Source organism: Dermacentor albipictus, chromosome 6, assembly GCF_038994185.2.
Source record: "Dermacentor albipictus isolate Rhodes 1998 colony chromosome 6, USDA_Dalb.pri_finalv2, whole genome shotgun sequence".
Classification (NCBI taxonomy): Eukaryota; Metazoa; Arthropoda; class Arachnida; order Ixodida; family Ixodidae; genus Dermacentor; species Dermacentor albipictus.
In genome coordinates this window covers 50,756,808-50,770,674 of record NC_091826.1, presented here as the reverse complement: position 1 = coordinate 50,770,674, position 13,867 = coordinate 50,756,808, and the positions used below count along the sequence as shown (strand labels likewise).

The 13,867-nt window shown below is 45.1% G+C and overlaps 1 protein-coding gene across 4 annotated transcripts in view; it reads left to right on the top strand.

Annotated features, from left to right (window-relative positions):
- The window catches only part of LOC135918690 (organic cation transporter protein-like), a 36,343-nt gene that overhangs the window by 18,696 nt on the left and 3,780 nt on the right, over window positions 1-13,867 (top strand). For all 4 annotated transcript variants that reach the window (XM_065452348.2, XM_065452347.2, XM_065452346.2 and 1 more), the window contains 4 exons: window positions 2,309-2,539; window positions 8,084-8,298; window positions 8,924-9,105; window positions 9,976-10,127. In XM_065452348.2, coding sequence (XP_065308420.1) covers window positions 2,309-2,539; window positions 8,084-8,298; window positions 8,924-9,105; window positions 9,976-10,127 — 780 coding nt within the window. The remainder of the gene's footprint in view (window positions 1-2,308; window positions 2,540-8,083; window positions 8,299-8,923; window positions 9,106-9,975; window positions 10,128-13,867) is intronic.

Genomic DNA, 13,867 nt, shown 5'->3' with positions numbered 1-13,867 from the left:
TTCACCGGTTTCTTCGATCCATACATTCTCACCAACTGGCCCATATTTCTCTCTCTCAATGCCACGTTTCGTCTCGGCCTCACTTTGCGGCTAAGTTACCCTTTATAATATTCGTACCTTGGTTTCTTTTCCTAGTACCGTGCCCTTGCATTTCTGATCTGGACCATGCTCAGTTTTTTCTAAATTTCAGGCGATTACTGCGTACCGGTGCAGAGCGCTCAGGAGTTATTTTCGTTTAAACAACTTCGCCTCTGGTGTGCATTGTAAAATTTCCTGCCGTAGGGTTTCGCTTTACTTCTACAACGTAAAATCTATAAACGGAGAAGAAACAACGTTCAAGCAGTTCTACCTTTCAGAGTCGGTTCCAATTTCTTTGTAACAAGATTAATACAACCAGCGTAACACATGCATTTGATGGCGGCTACCTATTCGATGAGTGCTTTGACGTTTACATATATCTGTGTACATATGGTGTTTACGTCAATACGTTCGTGCGTACACATTTATACGAGTACGTACCGCAAGCATGAAAAAATGCATGCTTGCGGGGCTATGCGGGGTTTGTCCTGAAACTAATGTCAGTAAGGTCATTAAAATCATTTATTAAATTTATTGATACAACTGTTCAAAAATCTTCAAAATAATCTCCTTTTTAGTCGATGCATCGGCTCCAGCGAGACTTCCAGCTCTCGAATGCGTTGCGGTAGTCCTCCTTTGGAATGGCCTTTAATGGTGCGTGAAAACTGCCAAGGCCACTGTCCTAAACGCTTGCGTTTTAGCGGTGTTTTAAAACGTGGAAACAGAACAACGTCGGCGAGAGCCAGGTCCGGGCTGTACGGCGGCTGTACCCTGCTTTAACTAGGTAATCTGTGACGATAAAGGCACTGTGGGCCGTCGTATTACTGCGGGGCAACTTCCAGTCGTCTGCGATGTCCAGCCGGATGCGTTGGACCCTGCGTTTCAGTCGTTTGAGGATTTTCACATAAAATTTGGAGTTCACAGTGGTTCCAGGTTCAACAAAATCGTAATGAACCAGTCCGCGGATGTCAACAAAAAACGATGCGCACGATCTTAATCTTTGATTGGCTCATCCTGGCTTTCTTCTGGCGAGGGCACGAGTTCGAGTGCTACTTCGATTATTTCCGTTTGGTCTCCGGGTCATATTCAAATACCCAAGTCTCGTCATCTGTAATGATGCTGTCCGAAAATTTTCGATCACGTTTCCACATGTCGAGGTTTTCTTGGGACATTTCAACGCGGCGGGACTTGTCAGTGACCACTTTTGGTGCCATTTTTGTGCACATCTTGCGCATACCGATATCATTTGTAACGATTTCATGAACTTGAGTTTTCGGAATGTTTAACATGTCAGTAATTAAACGAATACTTAATCGTCGGTCGGAGTTCAACATTTACCTTAGTCGCGTAACATTGTCATCCGTAGTGGTCTTGGATGGCCGTCCGGCGCGGTCCTCGTTCTCGACCTCTTCGCGGCTTTCCAAAAAGGCCTTGTGCCACCGAAACACCTGCCGATCTGACAGGGCATGTTCATTATCAGCAATCTTGAGCATAGTAACAGTTTCCGCAGCGGTCTTGCCAAGTTTATCAAAAAATTCGATCGCAAATCTTTGTTCTAACAAGCGCTGCATTTCCACTTGCACAAGAATAAAAAACCGCGCTCATGGACAGGCCCGTCCTACATTCTCCGATGCTAGGAGGACACTGAGCGATGGAGCGCTGATTAGCTGGGTTACCCCACTACGGTTTTCAACCAGTTAGACCACGCTCCGACGTACACACGCGTCACAATAAATTGAGACAGACCCTGCATGTAGATGTATAAGGTACGGTTGAACACGAGGTACCTCGCGCTACACTGATACAATATATGTTCCATATACGAATGGTTAACCCCGCACTTTATAAAGTCTTCATTGCCTAGACGTCGCCTCCAGACCATTTAGCGCGATGCATGTGAAACACTCATGACTCACTATTGCTTCCAGTCTTAGCCCTGTACAAAACGTTTTGCTCTCTCTTTCTCCAAAGAAGCACGCAACAATGTGCCGAGGCTTGAAAGTATTCAAACTGAGAGCCGTACGGACCTGACAATTCTCTCCCATATTCAAATCGCACTGATAAGTAGGGTGAATCGAAACAAGTGTATTTCTCTAAACGAAGTGCGACAAAAATGCGAGACACTGAGAAAATAGATGTTCAATTTGCGTGTCTAACGATGTCGCTGTTCGACCTATTCGAGAGCTGTGATGGAAGACTTGCATCTCGACTATTCTTTTTCTTTTTTCAGCGTTATTCAGGAGTCACCACGCTGGCTCATCACGATTGGCAGGGAGGAGCAAGCCGAACGAGCCATCTCGAAAATACTGAAGATGAACCGCCGGAAGGTTCTGAACCTGAAGTCGACCGTCCATGTAATTGCAGAGAGAATTCGGGCATCTTCGACCAGTGTCATCGGCCCCATAGAGATTCTGAGGCACAGATTGATTAGGAGGAACACCCTTCTTCTGTTTGTCGTTTGGTGAGTTAGAGTGCACCAAGTTGTGACGTATTGGAAGGCTAATGCCGTGAGGACGACCACATTGCGTTATCGCCGTCCGAATAATAGAAGCAGCTCCTCCTGTCGCGCTATTACCGGTGCCCGCGGTAAACACTCGCACGCAAAATGACATCAACTCAGTCGATGTGAATTAGTCGTCGTAAGTGTCTACGGGAATTAAATCATGCGTGTAAGCATGCAAGCCCGCTACGTGCAGATACGTAATACCGCATGGCAACCAATTCGAATAAAAAAGGAATGCGGCAGAACCGACAGATACTCGTTATATACTTCAGTAACGAAGTTACCTCCGCCTCGTTTAAGTGAATGCTCGAGGTAAACGTTGTGCATGCAGGTATAGGTTGCAACGACAGGTGAGCGGTATTAGTCCAATTAACGATAACGAAACCGACACAAATTCAGCGCGAAGGAACAGCCTTCTCGTTGTCGTTTGGCGAAAGCGTACGAAGATATTGACGGCGAATAAATGACCGCTTCTTGCACACCACACCTTCGATGAAAATATCATTGTTCGTCGCTAAAGCTATCTTTCGCGGAAAACGAAAGGAGCATTAACTAAATCTATGTGCACTGCACCTCGTGAATGCCTATCGGGACCGGTATGGGTATCAGCATTGATACGGAAAAAGAGCAGAGTGAATAATCCGGCAAAAAAAAACAGCAATGATTGGTAGTCATGCTCTGCAGGTTGCTCAAGATCTTTTTATCCAGTTCAATTATACTTGTCGCAGGTTACCTGGATCATGGGAAGAGAAAAAAAAGTGATGGACCGCATATGGCACGCACTAACATGTCATTACCGCCAGCCTGTAAAAAATGTGTGCAATCATTGCATGCTAGCGGTATGAATACGTGAGCCTGAAACATAGAAACTAAACAAGAAGCTTAAGAAGCACTTAAATACCGTCGTGTACCGAGCGATGGAGCAATAAGTTAAAATTATTTAAATTATTGTGTTCTACGTCCGAAAAACACTTTCGGATCATGAGGCACGGTGGGGTGGGGTACTTCGCAAATTTGGACCAGCTGGAGTTCTTTAACGTGCACTCAAATCTAAGTACACGGGTGTTTTCGCAATTCACCCCCATCGAAATGCGACCGCCGTGGCCGGGATGCGATCCCGCGGCCCTGTGCTTAGCAGCCCAACAACATAGCCTCTAAGTAACCACGGTGGGTAGGAGCAATAAGAGGCGTAAACAGAATGAATAGAGAAGAGCACAGCAAAGTTAATTAGACGGACACTAGGTGTAGCTAACACTTCAGCAGAAACTGAAAGGACAAAACAGAGTTGGGCAAGCCATGAATTGCCTGAATAGGTAACCAGTGTTACAGGCCTATGTCAAAGAGAGAAAAAGGTTGCATAGAAAGGCAGGAAGGTTTACCAGGAGATATACCCGGTTCGCTACCCTGCACGGTGACGAGTAATGTAGAGATTAAAAGAGAAAGCGGGACGACCACAAACAAACCACGTATACTATAGAGCGGTAGGGTCTATCGTGAAGGCCCGTAGACCTCAGGAATCTTAGTAGCGCGAAGAAGGCCTTCTGCGCAGCTATTCTTTAGGAGCACAGGCCTATAGCTTTTTGTTCTGATAGTAGACGATTGTCCGATTGTCCTCTCGGCATTTTAGCACAGGCAGACACAGACAATGTGCGCTAGCGTCTTCTCACAGCTGTATGTGTCGCACTCTGGAGGTGTTGGCCATTGATATAAGGAAAGCATAAGCGTTGGTAAATGCAACGCCTAGACACAGGCGGTACAGCAAGGTCTGTTCACGTCGTGCCATCCCAGGTTGTAGATGCGTCTGTATGGCGGGAAACAACGAATGCAATTGACACATGGTGAAAAGATTCGAGTCCCATAAGGGGCAAAGAACATTCACGGGACATCTATCACAGCCAAGCCGCAGCGTCTGTTCGCGAAAGCACAATCAAGACAAGTTAAACACTTTCATGTGCAGATCGGGCGGCTTCGTCGGTGTGTTCATTCCCACTGATGTTGCAAGGTCCTGAAAGTCATTGAAATATTGTGCTGTGTCCTTTGTCATGGCTGCGATAACATATCTGTCGAATTCCTTAGGCCAGTTGTTGATTGGGTCTGCGGTGCATTAGGTTTTGTATGCGCCGAAGGGCTGCTTTGCAATCACTAAAAACTATCCAATGTTTCGGTGGTCTCTGATTAATGAAATCGAGTGAAAAAGCTCTGCACCCGTTGAGGTGGAAAAATATGAAGTCTTCAACTTGATTTCTGCTGATTTTACCACGGTCGATTTCAAAGTATAAGCACAGCGAGGTCGCCAGATAGCTAGATGCACAATAAATACGGTAACTATGAAGACATACGATGACATCAGTTGGAGCAAGACTGGGGTAACTGAAGACGCTGGAAGATGCCTTCGTCCTCAACTGGACATAACATAGAACGGTGTGAATCATTTTAAAGATTAGACCCCTCAGGACACTGCAAGCGGCGCTCCGAGCACTCAGTAAATGAAGATGACTCAAAATAAAAATATTGTGCCCTTCCATTCTGTGAAGAAGGATAACCAGCGAAGCTGTATATGGATGACTATGCCGACAACTATATTGATTCCTCTTGATTGCTATATGATTGCTATATTGATTGAATAAGGACACATACAAAAAACGTCGTGGTTTTTGTCGTCCTTATTTTGTCTCATTCTTTAACGTAGTGACCATTGCATTGTGCTCGCTCTAGTACACCGCGATCTGTTGTACTGCTATACTAGGCAAGTTCTTGCCAAAGGTTGAATCTATACACGACCTGTGGTGTGTGGTCGGCACATCGACGTCCATGTAGCACTCAATTCCAAACCGTTCCAACACGAAGGATACAACGCTAATGCCGCCGGCGCACACTAGGTCGACGGTAAAGTCGACGACTGATGGGTACACCATGGCGTTTTATTATGCTTTTCGACGCTCCTATGGGAGTGAAGGAGCACCGCCACCCCACGCTTTCACTATGGCCATGAAGGTCATGCGTCATAACATGGTCGATAAGATGATGACATTTAGAGCAACCGCAGCGACTGATAACACTGATATAGTAATGCTCTTTATACATAGACGGAAAATCATAACGTTCAGAGCGACCTCCGCGACATTTTTTCTTTCCCGCATGCTCATGTGGTTGCGCCGGGGGATTTCTCGGTGTATATGCGACACACGGAGGGACGTATGGATGCACGAATCGGGTAGCCATTTACATATTCGCTGTAAAAATAATCAAGGCTGCAACTTTCTCAGCTCTTGTTGCGGGATGTACTTCCCATGTCCTAGTCAAGTACATGCATCTACAAAGATAATTATCCCAGGCTTCCAAATATTTCTCAGTGATACAGTTTAACTCATATGCTGGCACGTCATTTGAAGTAGGTCGTAAATCACGAGAGGTTATAGCTGGTGCATTCACGTCGGCGACCACCGATACTGTTTGACAAGCCTGAAGTATACATCGTTATCTGTTTGGCGCCACGAAACTATCAAGACACCTCCGATGTGTTCTGCTGCCAAGGCACACATGTTTTAGCAGTTGTTTCTTACAAACCCGAGACCTGTAAGCCTATAAGCCTTAACATATAAGCCTGATAACCTATATAACCTATAACCTATAAGCCTGATAACCTGATAACAAATAAACCTGATAGGCCACTTGTGGATGAATTTGTCCACTCGAAAAGGCGCGCAGTGACAAACGTCACCGAGCGTCATGCGTCGATTATGTCGTCCATGTCTAATGCACTGGGAAAATGATTGAGTATTCACACAGTGAAATTCAAAAGCAGTCAATATCGAGCATTGCTTAGGTAAATTTTCGTGCTATCGTCTGGTGTAGTTAGGTAATGTGAAGGAGTAAATTGCAGTGGAGCTGCTTATCGCAGGTATTCATTCGGGTCTACGTCATCAGCATTATTCAGAACAGATTTACCACTTGCACTCGCTCGTCTCCATACCAATATTTCGGAGGTCATTGCCCTGCCAAGAGCCTCCGCTGATCAGTTGTCAACGCATACCTATGGTAAACAATATAAAGTGAATCATATTTATATGTTTAGTTATAAGGATGACATGTCAACAAAATTAGATCGGCAAAAACCACAGGTTGAATCCTCGCGTTTTCCAGAACCTTCGCTTTCACCATAATCGACAAGACAAACAAGACATTTTTGCTTAACTATCCTTCTGTTTCCTATTCATGATTAAAGCTAAGCTTCAAGGCAGTCATTGCAAATCGCAGCAAATTATGTACTGAATGCCTGAGTGCTCACGTTTTATAGTATAAAGTGAAGCTTTTTCTCGTACACCGAGTACCGTTTTCGTTTGTTCAAACCATGTTGCTCATTTTCGGACGTCGCACACATGTATTAGGCATTGTTAAACATAATCAGTCAGTAAAAGATACTGCAACTGCGCATGATCTGGTTTGTGTCCCGGATAAAACAGCCTTACACTTAATCAATGAATAATTTATTGATTACCGTGCCCAGGAACACAAGGCACGCTCTTAGAGCTGTCCTCCCCTCCGCCTCCCAGCACGCATACATTAAAAAACTGCAGAGGAATATCAGTAAAATCAACTAATAATATGTACAATTATGCAATCAAGGCTACACATACAAGAAAGGTCAAGGTAAATACAACAGAAAATGACAGATTCAGTTCAAGAATGAATGAAACAACAACGCAAAGCTCAGAAAAGCACAATGACAGCGAGTTCTGGAAAATATGAAGCTTATAGAAATAAGCGTGATAAAGACTCAGTATTCTGTGGACGGTGGAGTGTTGGTCACGACAGACAGGAACATATAAAGGTCTACGTTCTATGTCGATCTCGCTCCGAATACGGAACATGACACAACATAATAGTTTAGAGCAGGTGAGGATACCGTGAAAGAATTTAAAAAGATCACGCTGACACGAAGTAAGGGTGATGTGAACAAACAAACAATGCTTTGTTGATCGGTTGATCTTCTTCATTTCGGTTGATCACGTGTTTGATAACGGTTCACATCGAGAGGAGGCAGCGTCACCGATCATGTCTACGTACGGCGTCTACTAAAAGTGACGCTATTCAATTACGTACTACACGTACAACAACACGCATCGGTCAGTGATCATCTTCCACGAAGCAGCGGCATCATCCAAACGCACCATCATGTAACACGAATGAGCACAGCTACCGCTCGCGTATTCGTCGTCTCATGCTGGTCACTGTTAAAATTTCGGTGTTTCATCCGCGCTTCTCCGCTTCAAGATTCTTTCGTGGTATTTCTCGCAATTATGCCAAACCCAGCAGCATATGACGACGAAACAGCAGGTGATAAGTAGCGACGCTTACTCATCATTTATAAAACTCCCATAAGACATTCTGCGTGTAACCTTAAGTGCCTTTGGTGTAATTTAAAAAAAAAACCTTATGTTGAAATTGTTTCTGACATGAAATGGCCCACAACACGTGCTTCACGGGTAACACCTGTGACAGGTTCTGCGACAACTTCCCCATGTTCGCTATGACGTTCGGTGCCGTGGATATCGAGGGCAGCCACCTGGTCAACTTCGCCGTGTCCACGGTGGCCGAGATTCCCGCTGCATTCGTCGGGCTGGTCATGGTATACTACTGTCGTCGTAAGCCGTCTCAGGCGGCCACTCTCATATTGGCGGGAATCGCAGCAGCCGCGGTGGAGTTGACGCCTCTCGGTAAGAATCCTGGCCTTCGCCCGTTGACGTTGCTTTATTCAGAGACGCTGAAAAAAATAGGGCTAGGCACAGTATTAGGCTTCACACGGTTTTAGCTATGACGTAAGGTTTCTTTGTCGTAACACGGAAAATTGAATGCGTCTTTTTCAAGCATCCTAGCCTCAACGTATATTCTTCCTTGACCCCCGACAGCTTCAAGTAATATGGTAACTTCCTTGAAGACCATTCTTTACCTTGAAACATACCGCATTATGGTAATATTTCGTCGTGGAGAAATAGCGGAATGAGAACGTTGCCTTTATTGTCGGTGATAGCGGCTGATTGTTATTACGAACCCATTACTGCTTACGGTGGACGGCCAATGGCAAACATCTCGTATATGAACAATCAATCAACGGGAATGCCGGTTCTACTCTTTAGCCAGTGTTTTCGTTCAGCAGCTGTCCATTATAAAGAGGTCACGAAGAGCGCAGTGCACGAGACAGAATTTGGGATGGAAAACGCAGTGCTGTGCGTATTGCTGTGCTTCATCCAACCCATGCGCTATTCGCTGCTTGTTCAGCACGTATAAAACATGCCCGCTTGCGCTTACACAAGTAGCCATTTTGTGAACACTTCTACGCAGGTTGGCCTTACCTAGGCCTATCGATATCCATGACGGGTCGTTTTGTACTCACCCTGTCGTCATCGGTCAAGTGGGTCTGGACCATGGAGTTGTTCCCGACAGCGGTGCGCGGGTTCGGCTTTGCCGCGTGCTTCACTGCCGGTCGCATTGGGGGCATCGTGGCTCCCTTCATCAGCGTTCTTGTGAGTTGCTGGTTGCTCGCCTCCATCCCAACCTGTGGTGATGATGATGATGTTTGGTGTTTAATGGCGCAAGGGCCAGGTGTGGCCAAAGAGCGCCATACTAATGTTAATGAGTTCGAAGTGAACAGATAGGTTATGTGATCCTAATGTGCAGTAGCTGTAAAGGGGCCTAAATGAGTTGATCCAAATTCCATAAAATGTAAGAGTAATAAATTATGGGAATGACTATTGACGTGTACTATGAACATTAGAAGGCATTGAGAAAGAATGATGCAATATATAAAATACGTGAGATGCTAAAATGTCTGGCGCACTTCTGCCTCACCAGAGCCCTTGAAAGCCAAGCACCTAGAGGCATGTGCTATACAAAGAACACTATCGTAGATGCATCCTCTGGAAAGAGGATGCACTACAGAATAATTGGGCTTGTCACGTGTAGCACAACATCTTTCAAGTAAGCGAGGACTTCTTTGGTCTTAAAGAGCGGTTGTACACCAAGAAACATGGCGAGATGCAGAGGGACGTGATGGCTGTATGCAAAAGGAAAATGTTTCCTCCTGTCTCTTTCGGCTTCCCGGCACTCCAGCAAGACGTGGAGGACACACCCAAACCTGTCCTCGTCAAAGTTCGACCTCGTCGCACACGTTGTCCTGCGTCTTGCACATGCGTTCGTACCAAGCGCCGTATGGGGTGCATACTACATGCGAGCATACCACGACATTGTGCCAGAAAATATATGCGTCTACTTCGAGGAGACTGCTCGAAAATATGTGCATGAAATTTCGCAATGAGAGCCAGGAGATGAGACATGGCTGTGTACTGAAGAGTGTCATTCTTTTTTTTTCTCGCACGTGCACACATCATACGCAGAAGAAGCAGGCTTCCGTGTATGTGGCTGCTGCTCTACTAGCAACGGCAGGAGTCATTGGAGCAGCAGCGGCCACGTTTCTGCCAGAAACTCGAGGCATCGAACTTCCGGACACATTCGACGAGGCCGAAGAGGTCGCCAAAAAGTGCGCGAAGTAAGAAGAAAAAAAGAATGGTTGTTATTTTGGTAATGGGCTGGGAGCCCCCATCAGTATCACCGTTGCACTGAAGCAGCCTTGTATTGAAGTACTGAAGTATTAGGGCAGCTGCTCCTCGTTGCCGCACTGACGCGTTCTTCTGTATTTTTTCTGAACCAACCTGTGCTGATACTAGGTATACTTTGTGGCGCAAAATACATTTCTGGAAAAGGGACAGAAGAAAGGGAGACAGTGAAGAGCCAAACTACCAACTGTTTAATGACAGCCTGAACAAACGTATAGAAGAAATACATCTTCCGCTCGTGCGTCCCGTTTCGAACGATTATTAGTGAACGGGACACGTGGCAATATCATGTCAGCAGTTTTTTGTTAAAATCCCTGCGGCTTCTTCAACTCAATGACCCTTTCTTGACTAGAAACTTGGATGAAGTATTTGAATATTTCCGTGACAGCCGAGAAATAGGCTACGTGTTCTCCGTTGATGTAAACGGCCTTTTTTACTCGGTTCTGCATACTGAACTTCTAAAAGCCGTTAAACAGTGCATTGACGAAAGTGGTGAAGCTAATTTTGTGTCTAAAATGGAGATGTCGGCTTCGAATTTTGTTTCCCTCTTGGAAGCTTATCTCAACCACACCTTTGTAACTTTTGAACATTACATACTTTTGCAGAAAGAGGGCATCTGCATTGGTTCACGTGTAGCACCCATTTTATGTGACATCTTTTTATCCTACTTTGACCACGCACTACAATGTGTTTTTACTTCATCTCATCCTAATGTTCCTAAAGTTTTTAGATACGTTGACGATTTTTTAGTTGTTATTGACAATAGATGCCCCTTTGCATGCCATGAAATGGTTGAGCAGCTTTTAGATGTTTTTAGAGCAAACGCAAAAGGACTTACTTTTACTAACGAGCTTCCGAAGGAGAGTTCGTTGCAGTTTTTAGACCTTAACCTAACACTTAAGAGTGACCACGTTTGCTGTACGTACTCCCTCGAGGTAAGAAAGAATTGCTACAATATGACTCAGCGCACTCTAAGACTTTGAAGCGTGGAATCGCCTTACTTTGCCTCGAATCGGCTCTGCGCAAGTCATGTGTGCATGTAATGCAGGCGAGTTTTTTCCATCAACTTGAGAGACTTCAAAAAGCAGGCTACCCTCAGTCTGTCTTAAATGCCGTGGTCGAGTCCCTCCTACAGAAGCTGAAAACTACCGCTGAGAGTGGGAGAACGCACTCGAAGGAAAGGGAGCGAGTAAAGCCAGAAGTAGTACCTTATGTGCACCGTGTGAGCCATAACCTCAAGAAGGTCGCTACCATATATGGCATTCCGGTTGTCTTTTCGGCTCCCAACAAGTTAGCTCAATTGTGCCCCCGGATCACACGCGACGGGCCGCGGGGCTGCCAGAAGCAGCACGCCAAACATTTCAGGGACTGCGTTCAAGGGGTAGTCTATGAAATACCCCTAGATTGCGGCAAGTAATACGTAGGACAAACGGGACGTTGTATTAGTGACAGACTGAGGGAGCACGCTAATAGCATCGGCAAGAGGGAGAACGCGCATCTTCCTGCGCACTGTAAAGCCTGTCGTTGTAGGCCATGCTTTGAACGAGTATTGATTCTTGGCAGATGTAGGGACCAAACTGCAAGGGAGTTGTTGGAAGCGTTTTATATTAAGAAGAAAGGGTCTGATTGTGTCAGCGATACATCTATCATATTCAGCAGAAATGTGCTTCATCCAAAGCATGTTATCATGACCACGTTGTTCTGTCACACCTTGGCTCCCCGCGCATGAGCGGAAGTTGTATTTTCTTCTATACGTTTGTTCAGGCTGTCATTAAACAGTCGGTAGTTTGGCGCTTCACTGTCTCCCTTTCTTCTGTCCCTTTTCCAGAAATGTATTTTGCGCCACAAAGTATGCCTAGGAAATCTAAGCACCAACTTGCCCAAGAAGAAGTCATTTCTGTGCTGATACGAGCCACGTTCCCTTCCTTGTTTATAGCCACGATAGCCCATCCATGATCATTTGCGACTACTATAACCAAGTATCTCGTGCAGTGTCGTGAATTTTCGTGCTTTGTTTGTTTGTCTGTTTTCAGCCTAATATTAACACGTTGGTACGTGCTTTCTGCACAGCGCGCAGCTAATTGTTCTGCGATCCATATGGGTCGCCTCTTACTGCCTGAAAGTATGTAATAAAAAAATATTTACTCAACAAAATAAATTAGCGCAAGCAAATGTATGACCGAATATGACAGTTTTTACAGGAACTTGACAAGTATTGACACGTGGAAAGTAGACGTTGACTGAACCAATCACCAACCGATCAAAAAGTCGGAAGAAAGAAACTGACGTACAAACAAAAAATTTGCCGACAGTCACTTGTCAAAGGCTCTCGCATTATCATGCTGCTTTCACATTCACTTCATCCTCTATCGCGCTTCCAGATTACTTTCTTCCTTTCTTGTGAGCGACAGTCCTCTTCTTGTCGCGCTGAAGATGTCAAGGTAGCTAAAACTACGAAGAAGTTTGTGAAAATGGTTTCCAGCATAAGAAGTCACGCGTTCCCAATGATATTTGCAGTATCATTAAATTTGATGTGCCAGTAAATGGCGCGAGGTTCGCATAGGTAAACAAAGCGAATCATGAAGCAGACGCTTAATTGCGCTTGGTATTACCAAGCGATCAGGCTCGACAGCTTGGTAGTTTTTTGAACGTACATAAGAAGAGCATCGCCGCAGCAGAAGCCTCAACTCTACGGTAATCGCAACAATGCTCGCTTCACCGAGGGAAGTGGATAACCACGTTTCCAATTTGCAGGTGAAAAAAAAATATGAACTGGTATTCAACGCGGTACAACGCCAACACCCGGAGATGAATATGCGCCGCGCTTCGTGGCGTTTAGTTAGGAGAATCATACATGAAGCAGGCCATAATATTAATAATTCAAACCTTTTTTATTTCCGTTTGTAAATTTATTTGTGCACGCAATGGGATATGAACAAGTATGTTTGCAAATGTTATTAAATTATTGCACCGTTCTCACTCGCAATCTACTATGGCTATTCTTTACGCTCACTTTGTAATTAATCTGGGTGTCTAGCATCTTGGAGGCGTTATCCAATGAAAAACCAATTAACTGAACCACACAGATAATTATGTCAAGGCGTCTACCTTCTAAACACGATGTTTCTTAACGGGCACCCAAGCAGTGCGGGAAATTTCTGTAAAACTTAAAAGGTGAATAATAAAAATGAATTGATGATAATGAACAAATGAAAATAAAAGATAAAAGTGAAAAAAATAGATTTTAAAGATTTCAACCAGCCCAAAACGTAAATATATCCTGGTTTGAATGACATATCTGTCATAATAATTTTAAATTAAGCAGGTCGCACACACACACACACACACACACACACGCGCGCGCGCGCGCGCGCACACGCACGCACGCACGCACGCACACACACACACAAACACACACACACACACGCGCGCGCGCGCACACGCACGCACGCACGCACGCACACACACACACACAAACACACGCACACACACACACGCACACACGCACACAAACACACATGAAGCACTCGGTGCAGAGGCGGAATGTCCCGTCCTCGTTTGGTGCAATAGTTATAGCAGAAGCAAATGGGGTTACAGTAGGCCGGACGATACCTGCGTCCAACATTTCTTGCAACTCCTTTTTCAGCCACACCATTTTATCTCTGGACATAGC